Source organism: Raphanus sativus, chromosome 6 (genome assembly GCF_000801105.2).
Source record: "Raphanus sativus cultivar WK10039 chromosome 6, ASM80110v3, whole genome shotgun sequence".
NCBI classification, from domain to species: Eukaryota; Viridiplantae; Streptophyta; class Magnoliopsida; order Brassicales; family Brassicaceae; genus Raphanus; species Raphanus sativus.
The window spans coordinates 13538374-13553189 of NC_079516.1; the positions used below are offsets into that span (position 1 = coordinate 13538374).

The following is a 14816-nucleotide window of genomic DNA, read 5'->3' on the forward strand; positions in this document are numbered from 1 at the left end:
CGATAGTGAACGTGGGAAGACAAGACGCATCTGGAAGAACATGTTTCCAACTTGACATCATCCAACATTGTTCAGACGCTGGGTACCATGCTTGATACTGTTGTCTTCTAGAGAGCCTTTTGTTCCTCTTCTGTGTCATTCTGTTGAATCAACTCTTTATATGTTTCTCCTAGCATTTGACAAGGTTGCATTGTCCTACTCTGTCCTACTCTCATGATAAGTTCAAAGTTTGATAATTGGTAAGAGTTTTAGTTCCAATTAAACTAGTCATAATTGTTTTTTTTAATTGAAAACATAACTGGTTTTAAAACAGAAACAGGAAGTTATATAAAGAAAAATTCAGTAAATTGAAAAAGTTTGATCATTCATTAGACTCATCAGGAAGAGGATTCTCAAAGTTGAGACTGTTCCTCATTGTTCTCCTCCTACTGATTCCAATATTGTCATTGCCTTTCCTCATCATCTCCACAAACTCTCCATAGTTTATTTGTCCATCCTACAAAACAAGCAAACACCATTCACATATTCATCTTTAGTTCCTTCATAAGGAAACAGTCAAAAAGATCTTTGCGAGGCTCTACTTACATTGTCTTGATCAATGTCTTTGATCATTTCATCAAGATGTGAATCTTTTATACCAAACTGGTTCCAAGCCTGTTGGAGTTCGTCCATAGTGATGCAACCACTTGAATCTTTGTCGAAGAAAGAGAATGCAGCAATTAGATTCTCCTCTCTCTCCAGCTTGTTCAAGTGGATTGTTGCAGCCAAGAACTCTCCATAGTCAACCGTTCCATTCTCATCAACATCAGCCTGACACACACACACAATCATAAGATGGTACTTGAAAAGTTAAATCATAAGGAGAGAGAGTAGCTAGTTTACTGCTTGCAAGAGTTCTTGAATCTCTGATTCCACAAGCTCTGACCCAACACGTCTGATACTGTCTTTCAGCTCTTCAAACGTGATGGTTCCACTGTTGTCTGTGTCTATCATCTTGAACAGTTCTTTGAGCCCACCGATCTCTTCCTCAGACAGTCTCTCTGCAACCACGCGTAAAGCCATCTTCTTAAGTTTGTTCATCGCAGAGAACCTTTTCAACCGGGACACTACAGCAAAGTCCAATGGTTTATCTGGAGCAACTGTATCATCAACAATCCAAGGGTGACCTGACAAAATAAGAACACTTAAAACCATTAATTCATTTACTTGCAAGAATACACATCAACTTTATAAGCAGTCTAAGCTCAAAAAGGCAAGAGAGCTTACACAAGACTTGATGAGCAGTTAGCCTTTTCTTGGGATTGCTCTCTAGCATCTTTCCTATAAGATCCTTGGCACTCTCTGAAATGCTAGGCCAAGGACTGGTCTCAAACTCCACCTTACCCTGTCTAATCTTTCTGAAGATCCCATACTGAGTTCCTGGATACCAATATTGAACACTTTAGATAAGAGACTGAACACTCTCTCTAAGGAGATTTGATTTCTCCAATCACTCCATCGTATCGTTCTTATTTATTGTAAACTAGATTTTGATCCGCGTTTTCAAAATGGTATAGTATAAAGAGAAAGAAAGAGAATCTAACCAGCATTGAAAGGAGGAAAGCCACATAATAGAATGTAGAGTATAACTCCAGCACTCCACACGTCGCATTCACGTCCGTAATGCCTTTGTAAAACCTCAGGTGCAACATAGTATGCACTTCCAACAAGGTCTGTAAACGTTGCACCTGACAGAAAACAACAAAAACACACACACACAAGCAAAGGGTTCCAATGAAACAGTGTCCAAGAACAAACCACAGATGCAAACAAAGTCAAAGGGGGGGGGGGGGGGGACAGACCTGGTTTGCAGAAAACAGAGAGGCCAAAGTCTGTAGACTTAAGAGAAGAGTCTTCATCACAAGAAGAGAACAAAAAGTTCTCAGGCTTAAGATCTCTATGCACAACACCAAGAGAGTGACAAGCCTCAACGACACTAACAACCAAGAGAGTGACAAGCCTCAACGACACTAACAATCGTCTTGATAATCTTAGCTGCATCTCTCTCGCTGTAATGACCTTTCTGCGCGATTCTATCAAACAACTCACCGCCTTCGCAGAGCTCCATCACGAGGTGCACGCTGGTGTCATCCCGTACGTGCTTTGTATCCGGACAACGTTGGGGTATTCAGACAAGTGTGCATTATCTGGATCTCCCTCAAAACGTCGTCGTAGTCTTCTTGACAGAGGAGCTTCCTCTTGGGGATGGATTTGCAGGCGAGCTTTTCACCAGTCTCCTTATGGGTGCAGAGGGAAGTGGTTCCATACTGTCCTTGTCCGAGACACGACCAAGAACGTAATCGTCTCTCAGGTTTTGGTCTTGTAAGGGAGAACCCATCTGGTTCTTGATTCAGTAGCCATAGTTTTTTGAGAATCTGAGTTTTTGTTTAAGCAGAGGAAGATGAAACAATGAGAAAGAAACTGATTTGGAGGCATTGAAGAGAGGGAAGTTAAAGACTACTTTTTATTGAAATAGCTTCACATTTGAGCTTTTGTTTTTTCGTTTCACATTAAATGATCAATTGCAAGTAAATATTCATTGCTTGACTTGGTTGTTTTAGGTGGAATATGTTGTCAACTAATAATTATTAGCTGTTACAGATATATATATATAATTTGAACATTTCATTGACCAAAAACATTAAGTTAATATTTTAATGTATAATTAGAACTTGATTCATGCCGTGTTTGATTTAATTTGTGTCAATGTAAACTCATAAATCACAACCACTAGTTTTATAAAATACACATGTATTTTTTATGTTTTATAATTACATTTAGAACAAATTATATTTATTTTATATATAGATGTTTGATAATAATTTTTATTTGTATATAATATTATATCTAAAATTTTTTAACTACATGTAATTTGATGTAATTGTTCTATTCATATTTAACTTTTTAATTTTTGTTTATTATTTAAAAATGAAAATAATATACTAAAATTTAATTTCTTCATTAGTTTCTATAAATTATTATTAATTTTATGGTATTTTATTTTTTTTGAAAGTTGTACACTCAAAATATTTATATCTGACTAAGCTAAATAAGATAATACTAAATTTATTTTATATAATATATACTATATATTTCAGTTTGTGTTTTTTATTTTAACTACAAAGAAACAACAATTATAATTTGTTATAGCTGCAATAACATAATACCGATTTAATTAAAACGATTAACGGTCAATATATGAATATTAATCTGGTTAGATAAGCTTTGCAATTGTAATTAATTATTTTAATTGATTTTAAATTATGTGGTAAAATCTGTAAGAAAAAAAGTATAAAAGAAGTATTTAGTTTATTGTAAATCCAGTGGGTAAATCTTTAAATAAAATAAAGTTTAAATCTGTAAATAAAAAGAATTATCAAAATTAGTTTAATTTTAATAATATAGATTAATTTTAAATGATGTAATATAATCGGTAAAAACATATGAAAATAGAAAATATTACTAAAATGTATTTGAGTTTTAATAATATAGATACATTATTAGTTTGGTGAGTTGTAAGCTATAGAATGCAGACATGATAATGGCAAAAACATGGTCAGAAGATCTCATTTCAAGATATCAGAAGATTGCGTGTTTTATTTAAACTTGAATTTTATATGACAAAAAGTATAGATTATATATTTTCAGCACGTTGTGTATTTTTCTTCAAAAATAATTGATATGACTTTGGATGTAACACAAAAACTTGTTGAACATTCTCTTACAAAAAGGTTAACATATAAGAGTATCTCCATTGGTGAACCTCCTCTTGGGGTTCATCTTTTCAATTTTTAATTATTAAATTTTTTTACTTTTTTTTTTTTATTTTTCTTTCTTAAAAAAAAATAAAAAAAATTAGACCAATCGTGGGTCGCCACGACACGTGGAACCCACGCTACAGTGATAAACCTCAGGAGAAAGGAGTTTACCGGAAAAAACTTTGCAAGAGAGAAGTTCACAAGATTTACTTATTTTAATATATTTTTTTTTTGGAAATGTGTGAACCCCCTTAAAAGTTCTCCATAGAGATGCTCTAAGAAGTTATCACTGAGAAAGAAGAAGACAAACTAATCTTTTCCCCCACACTTAATCTAAAAGGTTTTATCTCTCTTTTAAGTTATAGTTTCTCAATTTCTTTTTGTTTTCACTGGTTAAACTGGTAAATTATTTATTGATGTCAAACAGTTCAAGACACATTATATTAAAAGGCCAAGTATCATTTTGTACCAGAGAGCTAAACCTCTGGGAAATGGTGAGATCAATGTTTGATAATCATTAAGAGCTTGATTCCAATAACACTGCTCAGAATTGGTTGTTATTGAAAACATAACTGGTTTTAAAACAGGAACAGAAAGTTCTATCTAGGAAATTCCAGAGTGGAGTGTTCCTCATTGTTCTCCTGCTGATCCCATCACTGCCAACATTGCCTTTTCTCATCATTGCCACAAATTCTCCATAGTTTATTTGTCCATCCTACAAAACAAGCAAACACCATTCACATTCATCTTTAGTTCCTTCATAAGGAAACTAGTCAAAGATCTTTGTGAGACTACTTACACTGTCTTGGTCGATGTCTTTGATCATTTCATCAAGATGTGAATCTTTTATACCAAACTGCTTCCAAGCCTGTCTGAGTTCATCAATAGTGATGCAACCACTTGCATCTTTGTCAAAGAAAGAGAATGCAGCCATTAGATTTTCCTCTCTCTCCAGCTGGTTCAAGTGGATTGTTGCAGCCAAGAACTCTCCATATTCAATTGTTCCACTTTCATCAACATCAGCCTAATACACACACACACACAGTCATTAGATGATTTTACTTAAAAAGAAAAATGAAATTTAAGTTGCTAGTTACTGAGCATAAGAGTTCTTGGATCTCTGTTTCCACAAGCTCTGACCCAACACGTCTGATACTATCTTTCAACTCCTCAAACGTGATGGTCCCACTGTTGTCTGTGTCTATCATCTTGAACAGTTCTTTGAGCCCACCGATTTCTTCCTCAGACAGTCTCTCTGCAACCACACGTAAAGCCATCTTCTTAAGTTTGTTCATCGCAGAGAACCTTTTCAAGCGGGACACTACTGCGAAGTCCAATGGTTTATCCGGAGCAACAGTATCATCCACAATCCAAGGGTGACCTGAAAAAATAAGAACACCTTAATCAGCTTAGCGGTCTAAGCTCATAAGATGAGGAGTAATTAAGTAGCTTACACAAGACTTGATGAGCAGTTAGCCTTTTCTTTGGATCCCTCTCAAGCATCTTCTTTATAAGATCCTTGGCACTCTCTGAAATGCTAGGCCAAGGATCGGTCTCAAAGTCCAGCTTTCCCTGTAAAATCTCTCTAAAGATCCCATGTTGAGTTCCTGGATACAAAATGAGATGAGAGAGAGAGAAAACGCTACCGCGGTTATACATATCTCGAAAGAGAGAGAAAGAAAGAAGCTAACCATCATGGAAAGGAGGAAAACCACATAATAGAATGTAGAGGATAACTCCAGCACTCCATACGTCACATTCATGTCCATATTGCCTACGTAAAACCTCAGGTGCCACATAGTGGGGACTTCCAACAAGTTTTGAAAACATTGCACCTGAAAAAATAACAAAGAAACAAAGATTTACATATCAACTAAACACACACACACAAAATCACCCGGACTGCTTTAAATGGTAAGAATATGTGGCTGCTGCGAAACTAGGACTAGTAGGTTGAAGTCGGTCGCCGGATTCCCAAAGTTACGAAAAAAAATCACAGCCATAGCATTTAAGCAAGGGTTCAATGAAAGAATCAAAAAAACCAGACCTGGTTTGAAGAAAACAGAGAGACCAAAGTCAGTAGATTTAAGAGAAGCATCTTCACCACAAGAAGTGAACAAGAGGTTCTCAGGCTTAAGATCTCTATGCATGACACCAAGAGAGTGACAAGCCTCGACAACTGCCACAATAGTCTTGGTGAGTTTAGCCGCTTCTCTCTCACTGTGATGACCTTTCTTCACGATTCTATCGAACAGCTCACCGCCTTCGCAGAGCTCCATCACAAGGTGCACGCTCGTATCATCCTCGTACGTGCTGTGTATCTTGACAACGTTGGGGTATTCAGACAAGTGATGCATTATCTGGATCTCCCTCAAAACGCGGTCGAAATGCTCTTGACGAAGGAGCTTCCTCTTGGGGATAGATTTGCAAGCAAGCTTTTGACCCGTCTCGTTATGGGTACAGAGGAAAGTGGTTCCATACTGTCCTTGTCCGAGCTCACGACCAAGAGAGTAATCGTCTTTCAAGTTCTTGGTCTTGTAAGGTAGAACACATCTGGTTCTTGACTCGCTGGCCATAGTTTTGAGAGTCTTGACAGAGGAAAGAAAGAGAGACAAGTCAAGAGCACTTTTATTGAGCAAATGAAATTATTATCAACATTTTTAACATTTCATTGACTAAAAAAATAAGTTTTAAGATTTTTTATGTATAGTAGGTCCCTACGTGCTCGCTTCCCAGGACACAGGATAATCGCAAAACGTGTTTAGAATCTTCAGATGGTCTTTTATTTCATGCCATAACACTTCATGTTTCACCCAAACTTGAATAATACTGTATATAGATAGTAAAATATAAATTAGTATATTTTCAGCACGTTGTGTATTTTCTTCAATTAATTGATATGACTTTAGATGTACGCAAAACCTTGTTCGACGAGGCTGTGAGGGATGACGACCACTTTGGTCTTGCTTAATTCCTCATAATGCCGCTTACTCCATTATTGTTTCTGGTTTTTTTTTGGTAAAAATTATTGTTTCTGGTTCATACCCGCCTAGTCAATTAAGAACACTAGACCTTAAAATAAAATAAAATAAAGAAATTTTCTAGAATAAACCTATATTTCAAAAAAAAAACGGTGTCAAAATAACCATAATATTTTAAAGAGATAATATATAGAAGGAGCTTCAGAAACATAGTTGCTAGATGTTATAATTTTATTTATTAGTGGACTGAAAATAACTGAGCATAATAAAAGAAAAGTTTGAATGATAATGTGTAAGTTGGTTTTGTTTTGATTGGCAATCTAATTCATATAGACGTGTCAATTTTTGTAGAGTTTTAAAATGTTTTTCATAAATTAAATTTTGGTAGAGCTTTAAAAATGTTGATTTGCCATCTTTTTAAAATAATTGATATTTAAGTTTTTAATCATATTTATATTAATATTAATTTAATTTGATAAAATAATATATTAAATAAATAAAATACGTAGTTCAACAAAAATGTTCATGTTTTAATAGAACAGATAGATTTCTCAATTTCTTTTTCTTTTCGCTTGTTAAACTTTGGTCATAGAGTTATTACATTCAACATTTCAACACATTATATTAAAGCCCAAACATCATTTTGTATCAGAGATAACTGGTAAAATCAATAATATCAAAACAAAAAAGAAAAGAAAAACTGGCAAGATCAATGTTTGATAACTGTTAAGAGATCGTCTCCAATTACACTGGTCAGAATTGGTTTTATTGAAAACATAACTGGTTTTAAAATAGAAACAGAAAGTTCTATCAAGAAACTTTCACTAAAATGAAGAGTTTAGACATTCACTTAAATTCTCAAAGTTGAATGTGTTTCTCATTGCTCTCCTGCTGATCCCATTATTGCCTTTTCTCATCATTGTCACAAATTCCCCATAGTTTATTTGTCCATCCTACAAAACAAATAGACCCCATAAGCTTCTTTTATAAGGAAATTAAATAGATCTTTGTGAAACTACTTACATTGTCTTGATCAATGTCTTTGATCATTTCATCAAGATGTGAATCTTTTATACCAAACTGGTTCCAAGCCTGTTGGAGTTCATCGATAGTGATGCAACCGCTTGAATCTTTGTCAAAGAAAGAGAATGCAGCCATTAGATTCTCCTCTCTCTCCAGCTTGTTCAAGTGGATTGTTGCAGCCAAGAACTCTCCATAGTCAATTGTTCCACTCTCATCAACATCAGCCTGACAAACACAATCATAAGATGGTATTGGATAGTATTTAGTGAAAGTTAATAATATGAAGAGAGTAGCTAGTTTACTGCTTGCAAGAGTTCTTGGATCTCTGATTCCACAAGCTCTGACCCAACACGTCTGATACTATCTTTCAACTCTTCAAACGTGATGGTCCCACTGTTGTCTGTGTCTATCATCTTGAACAGTTCTTTGAGCCCACCGATTTCTTCCTCAGACAGTCTCTCTGCAACCACACGTAAAGCCATCTTCTTAAGTTTGTTCATCGCAGAGAACCTTTTCAACCGGGAAACTACTGCAAAGTCCAGTGGTTTATCTGGAGCAACCGTATCATCCACAATCCAAGGGTGACCTGAGAATACAAGAACACATGAATCAAACACTAGCAAGAATATACATTAACTTTAGGAGTCTAAACTCAAAAGGGTAGAGAGCTTACACAAGACTTGATGAGCAGTTAACCTTTTCTTTGGATCGCTCTCGAGCATTTTCCCAACAAGATCCTTGGCACTCTCTGAGATGCTAGGCCAAGGATCCGTCTCAAAGTCCAGGTTTCCCTTTAAAATCTCTCTAAAGATCCCACGTTCAGTTCCTGGATACATAATAAGACACATGAGATGAGAGAGTGAAAACTCTGCGACACGTACATTCTCTAAGGATAAAGAAAGAATCTAACCAGCATCGAAAGGAGCAAAACCACTTAATAGAACGTAGAGTATAACTCCAGCGCTCCATACGTCACATTCACGGCCGTAATGCTTAAGTAAAACCTCAGGCGCCACATAGTATGCACTTCCAACAAGTTCTGAAAACGTTGTGCCTAACAAAAACAAATTATTGTAAACAAACGCGAATCAACTTTGAAGAAAGTAAAACAGAGCAAAACGTATTGAAGCAAATACATGTTTTTAAGTTTTCTTATTATTGTGTGAACTGAATAATATTATAACCTTTAGACTCGTATTTATATTAGTTTCAAAATCCAATTTTCGTTTCCCTATATATACTTATTTAGAAAAAGTAAAATTTTCTAGACCGAAAAATACAAATCATACTGCATGGACCTACGGACCCTGCATTCCCAGATGTCAATCTTGATAGGGACTTTATCTTCTTTGTCTACGATCTAGATGCACACAAAGAAACAAAGATTTGTGTGCCCAAAACACACATATTCACAGTCGCAACAAGTTATTTAAGCAAGGATTCATTTAAACAGTGTCCAACAACACAATCATGTACGAAACCAGACAAGAAGAAGAAGAATATGACGAGTAAAGAATCGAAACCAGACCTGGCTCGCAGAAAACAGAGACCCCAAAGTCAGTAGATTTAAGAGGAGAGTCTTCATCACAACAAGTGAACAAGAAGTTCTCAGGCTTAAGATCCCTATGCATAACACCAAGAGAGTGACAAGCCTCAACGACAGAAACAATCGTCTTGATAACCTTTGCAGCTTCTCTCTCACTGTAATGACCTTTCTCCGCGATTCTATCAAACAACTCACCACCTTCGCAGAGCTCCATCACAAGGTGCACGCTGGTATCATCCTCGTACGTGCTTTGTATCTGGACAACGTTGGGGTATTCAGACAAGTGATGCATTATTTGGATCTCCCTCAAAACGTTGTCGCAATCTTCTTGACAAAGGAGCTTCGTTTTAGGTATGGATTTGCAGGCAAGCTTTTGACCCGTCTCGTTATGGGTGCAGAGGAAAGTGGTTCCAAACTGTCCTTTTCCGAGCACACGACCAAGCAGGTAATCGTCTTTCAAGTTCTTGGTCTTGTAAGGGAGAACCCATCTGGTTCTTGATTCGCTGGCCATAGTTTTGAGAGTCTTGACTTTTCCTAGCAGAGGAAAGAAAATGACTTGAAGGCATTGAAGAGAGGGAAGTCAAGACCACTTTTATTGGGCAAAATGAAAATATTATCAAATAATAATCGTTAGCTGTTATATTATTGACAAAAAGAATCAAGTTAATATTTTTATGTATAGTAGGTAACTACGTGCTCGCTTCCTAGGACAGTGGATAAGGGCAAAACGTGTTCAGATGGTTATTGCCATAACGTGAATAATATATTCGACGATCACACTGGGCCTAAAAGAAACTCAACTCTTGATCATAATGTGGCTTATTCCATTATCGTTTCTGCTTCATACCCGCCTATCAAGAAGAACCCCTAAACTCTCAACACTAAAACGGTAAAATCTTAAACACTAAACAGTAAAGGTTGATAACTAATACCAATTATGTTGCTCTGCGGTTCCTGACTTGGCAACTCAAGGTTGTTGGAAAATATATTACGAGTTTTTGCCAAACCACAAGCCTAACACGCTTCAGTTCTTCCAGGCAACTCTCTGCACTTCCAGTTAGATCCTTGAGTGAATCCTCCATGTAGACATCTGTGATAAACGATACTCTACTGCATTCGATAACCAAAGGAAAGAACCATGTTGCATCAGTGATGATTCTTCCTTTGCTTTCTTCCAAACCGGAATAACACTGAAAGAGGAAAGCTGTATATGTAAGGAAGGCGTTTTTGTTAAGACCACTAATTGCTGGGTACGTACACGATTGTGCTTATGGTCTGTATTGTGCTCAAATGCAGGACATCTTGCTATTGCATCCCCTCAAATCCCAAATTGGACCATGCCCCCTTTTTGGTTAGAGCAAAGCATAGATCGAAAAGCAAGCTTCTCTAGCAGTAGATTCTTCAACAGATGATGTCTCTAGCTTCTGAAAAATTCAACCCAAGAAATTTAGCAACCTCAATTATAGCCGTAAACTGGGCGAGTCCACGTCTATTAGCCCGTATCCATTTGTCCATTTATTGTTTGTGGACAAAGAGTGACCATGTCCATTAAAACCATGTCCATTAAGAATCATATCCACTAAAACCCATATTTTTATGGGCTGCCATAGAGTCCATAATAGACCATATAAGAAAACTTTAGATTTTAATTTATAAGCCTATAATTTATAAGCATATAATTATATATACAAGTTCATAAAATTAAAATTAATCCACAAATACAACAATTTTGGTTTTGGCAAGAAAACTTGATTTTGCGGTTTTAGCGGAAAAATTCGATTTTACGATTTTGGCGGGAAAACCTGATTTTCCGGTTATGACGGGAAATCCCGATTTTGCGGTTTTGGTAGGAAAACTCGATTTTGCAGTTTTGGCGGGAAAATCAATTTTGCGGTTTTGGCCGGAAAACCCGATTTTATGGTTTTGGCGGGAAAACCTGATTTTCGGTTTTGGCGGGAAAACCTGATTTTACGGTTTTGGCGGGAAAATCCGATTTTACGGTTTTGACGGGAAAACCCGATTTTACGGTTTTGGCGGGAAAATCCGATTTTTCGGTTTTGGCGGGAAATCCTGATTTTACGGTTTTGGCGGGATAACCCGATTTTACGGTTTTGGCGGGAAAACCCGATTTTCCGGTTTTGCGGGAAACCCCGATTTCCCGGTTTTGGCGGAAAAATCTGATTTCTCTGTTTTGGCGGGAAAACTCGATTTCTCGGTTTCGGCGGGAAAACCCGATTTTACGGTTTTAGCGGAAAACTCAATTTCTCGATTTTGGCAGGAAACTCGATTTTTTTCCGGTTTTGGCGGAAAATTTTGATTTCTCGGTTTTGGCGGAAAAATCCAATTTCTCAATTTTTGCGGAAAACCCCGATTTTACAGTTTGTGCGATTTTACGATTTTGACAGAGAAAATTCAATTTCCCGGTTTTGGCGAGAAAACCCGATTTCTCGGTTTTGGTAGAAAAACTCAAATTTTTTTTGAAACCCTAGATTTTTTTTTGTCCATTGGACAACCCATGTCCATGAAACCCAAAACCCGTGAAGACCATTTTTTAAATGGTCATCCATATTTTGTCCATTAATAACCCATGGAAAAAATGGGTGTGTCCATATTAAGTCCATTTAAATATGGACGTGGACGACCAATGGACGACCCGCCCATTTGACACCTATAACCTCAATAAGCTCTTCAACGTGAAGATAAGCCATCTTGATAATCTTCATTGGGTCTTCTTTTTCTTGTTTTGAACTGAACTGGTAAGAGACTCACCCCAAGAGTCAACGTGATTATCAAAAAAAAGTTATAGGAAACATGTTGCTTGTTGACTTCTAATAGGAATAGGTCTTCAGCTGCGTGTTCTAACTTCTAACTAAAAACACATTCGCAAATTTTCTTTATACAGATCAGTTGGACGAAAAGCGAATTGCAAGAGGTGAGTTTTTTTTCCTTTTTGTATTTTGCATATTTATTTCATCTCAATTGTTCATATCTTTCAATAGATTAAAATTAAACCCCACAAAAGAGTATATTTTATCTAGACTAGAATTTGCAGAAAAATATTATCAGGACTATAAACTTGTAGAGACTACGTTTTGTGACTAGTTCAAGTTTCGTGTATCTCAAGTCATTGGTTGACCTCTTCCGCACTTATCAAAGACATAAACACAAAATGTAGAGGCGAGTGGATTAATAATATTAGTTTAGTTTATTCTCCTGGGTATCCACCACTGCCAAATTATTCAAATGTCAACGTGATTACCACCACTTGTAATAGGAATAGATCTTCTCAGCTGCGTTCTAACTAAAACACATTCCCAAATTTTCTTTATACAGATCAGTTGGCCGAAAAGCGAATTGCAAGAGGTGAGTTTTTTTTTTCTTTTTGTAATTTGGATATGTATTTCATCTCAATTGTTCATATCTTTCAATAGATTGAATCCCACAAAATAGTATATATTATCTAGACTAGAACTTGCAGAAAAAATATTATCAGGACTATAAACTCAAGGATCTGCTCTCTAGCGGTTATTGATTACTAATTTCATGTTTGAACAGGAGACTTATGGCTGAGTTGGCAGTGGGAGTGGCACTTTTACCATTTGCAGTCGAGAGGTTTTGGAACCTACTTGTCCAAGAAACTGGGGAATTTGAAGGAGTTGAAGAGCAGTTCGAGGGATTGAAAAATGATGTGGAAAAGTTACGGTGCTTTCTGAAAGACGCAGAGGCCAAGAAACATGCAAGTGAAATGGTGAGAAAAACTATCAAAGACATCAAAGAAATTGTTTTTGATGCAGAAGATATCGTCGAAACCTTTCTTCTGAAAAAAGAACTCGGAGAATCAAGCAGCAACATCGTGAAAAGATCAACGTACGTTGCTATAAAACGCAGGGGGCTTGGGTCTGATATGAAAACCATACGTAATAGGATCTCCGAGGTGATCCTTGATATGCAGAATCTTGGCGTACAGAAGGTATAGGTGTCAAATGGGCGGATTGTCCATTGGTCGTCCACGTCCATATTTAAATGGACTTAATATGGACACACCCATTTTTTCCATGGGTTATGAATGGATAAAATATGGATGACCATTTAAAAAATGGTCTTTATCGGTTTTGGGTTTTATGGACATGGATTGTCCAATGGACAAAAAATTGAGTTTTCCCATCAAAATCGAGGACGAGTGATTTCGATGACAGGTATATGCACGCTCTAGAGGTAAGAGAAAGAGACATGCGACAAACGTTTTCTAGAGATGAAGAAGACCATCTTGTGGGGTTGGAGAGAAATGTTGAGATATTGGTTGGCTGTTTGTTGGAGGAGGATGGCCGTCAAGTGGTTTCCATAACCGGGATGGGAGGGCTTGGTAAAACCACACTCGCAAGAAAAGTTTTCAATCATGAAACAATAAAAAGTCATTTTCGAGGAGGATTAGCGTGGGTGTGTGTTTCACAACAGTTTGAAAGGAAGTCTGTCTGGGAGACAATCTTACAACAACTGAGGTCAGAATGTTATAAGTCAAAGATGAAGGAAAACGAACTTCTAGAGAAGATTGTTGGAGTGTTTGAAACACAAAAGGCTTTGATAGTCATTGATGATATATGGAGAGAGAGAGAGAAGGAGACTGGGACCTAATCAAGCCTGTCTTTCTACCAAAACAAGGTGAATATCCTTACATAAGGCCAGCCATCTTTTTGAAAACTCTTTGATAAATGAAACATTACAAAAATATAAATGAAACATTACACATTATATTAGCCCAAACATCATTTTGTGTCAGAGAAAACTGGTAAGAGATTTAACAAAAAAAAAAAAAAACTGGCAAGATCAATGTTTGATAACTGTTTAAGAGATTGTCTCCAATTACACTGGTCACAATTTGTTTTATTGAAAACATAACTGGTTTGAAAACAGAAACACAAAGTTCTATCAAGAAACTTTCAGTAAAATGAAAAGTTTTAGTCTTTTTTTTTTTTGTTATTGAAAAGTTCAAACTTCAAAGGAACAGAGTTCCCAACGTACGCGGCCAAAAAACAGCCGGCAAAACAAAGCGAAACAAAAACAAAGTGGAAACCAGTAGGCCCCATAGTAAATCAAACAGATGGAAAAGAACGATAAGAAGCATGCCTTGAAACTCAAGAAAGAGCTTTAGCTTGCTAAAACACACAGCAGGAGATCATCACATTGCCCAAGACATGGCTAATAAGGAAGCCTGAAACCTTCAGAAACTAAGATGACCCAATATTACATTTCAGAAACGCAGAGGGAGGTTTTACCCATTCACCCTAGATGACTGGAGTAGAGGATGCGTTATTATTGCTCGCTGGGAGACTTCCGTGTAAATTCAACCAGACAGAGACAGTAGACTCCTCTTTTGCCTTCCTGACAACTTCTGCTGCTATCGTATGAACATGTTCAAAGCAGAATTTATTCCTTGTTTTCCAAATATGCCACAACAACCAAGGAAACGAC

General features: G+C 36.6%; 2 protein-coding genes and 1 pseudogene across 2 annotated transcripts; all 3 read right to left on the reverse strand.

The window, feature by feature from the left end:
* Positions 1–272: 272 nt before the first annotated feature.
* Positions 273–2412, reverse strand: LOC130496071 (calcium-dependent protein kinase 12-like; annotated as a pseudogene).
* Positions 2413–4190: 1778 nt separating this feature from the next.
* On the reverse strand, positions 4191–6428 carry LOC130496563 (calcium-dependent protein kinase 12-like). The gene is made up of 6 exons (XM_056988711.1): positions 5845–6428; positions 5489–5632; positions 5252–5404; positions 4895–5178; positions 4597–4821; positions 4191–4512 (listed from the first exon to the last, which is right to left on the reverse strand). The coding sequence occupies exons 1-6, from the start codon at positions 6371–6373 to the stop codon at positions 4342–4344; spliced, it is 1506 nt and encodes a 501-aa protein (XP_056844691.1). The 5' UTR covers positions 6374–6428; the 3' UTR covers positions 4191–4341.
* Positions 6429–7476: 1048 nt separating this feature from the next.
* LOC108809366 (calcium-dependent protein kinase 12-like) lies at positions 7477–9902 on the reverse strand. Its single transcript, XM_018581511.2, has 6 exons — positions 9330–9902; positions 8712–8855; positions 8475–8627; positions 8104–8387; positions 7802–8026; positions 7477–7731 (listed from the first exon to the last, which is right to left on the reverse strand). Exons 1-6 carry the CDS (start codon positions 9856–9858, stop codon positions 7603–7605), a joined length of 1464 nt encoding a protein of 487 aa, XP_018437013.1. The 5' UTR covers positions 9859–9902; the 3' UTR covers positions 7477–7602.
* Positions 9903–14816: the final 4914 nt, after the last annotated feature.

Coding starts and splice junctions, on each gene's coding strand:
- LOC130496563 (XM_056988711.1), bottom strand. CDS start 6,373: ATGGCCAGCGAGTCAAGAACCAGATGTGTTCTACCTTACAAGACCAAG. Junction 5,633..5,844: donor CTCTGTTTTCTTCAAACCAG/GTCTGGTTTTTT, acceptor TTATTTTTTCAG/GTGCAATGTTTTCAAAACTT. Junction 5,179..5,251: donor AACTGCTCATCAAGTCTTGT/GTAAGCTACTTA, acceptor TTATTTTTTCAG/GTCACCCTTGGATTGTGGAT.
- LOC108809366 (XM_018581511.2), bottom strand. CDS start 9,858: ATGGCCAGCGAATCAAGAACCAGATGGGTTCTCCCTTACAAGACCAAG. Junction 8,628..8,711: donor TTTTGCTCCTTTCGATGCTG/GTTAGATTCTTT, acceptor TTATGTATCCAG/GAACTGAACGTGGGATCTTT. Junction 8,027..8,103: donor TCCAAGAACTCTTGCAAGCA/GTAAACTAGCTA, acceptor TGTGTTTGTCAG/GCTGATGTTGATGAGAGTGG.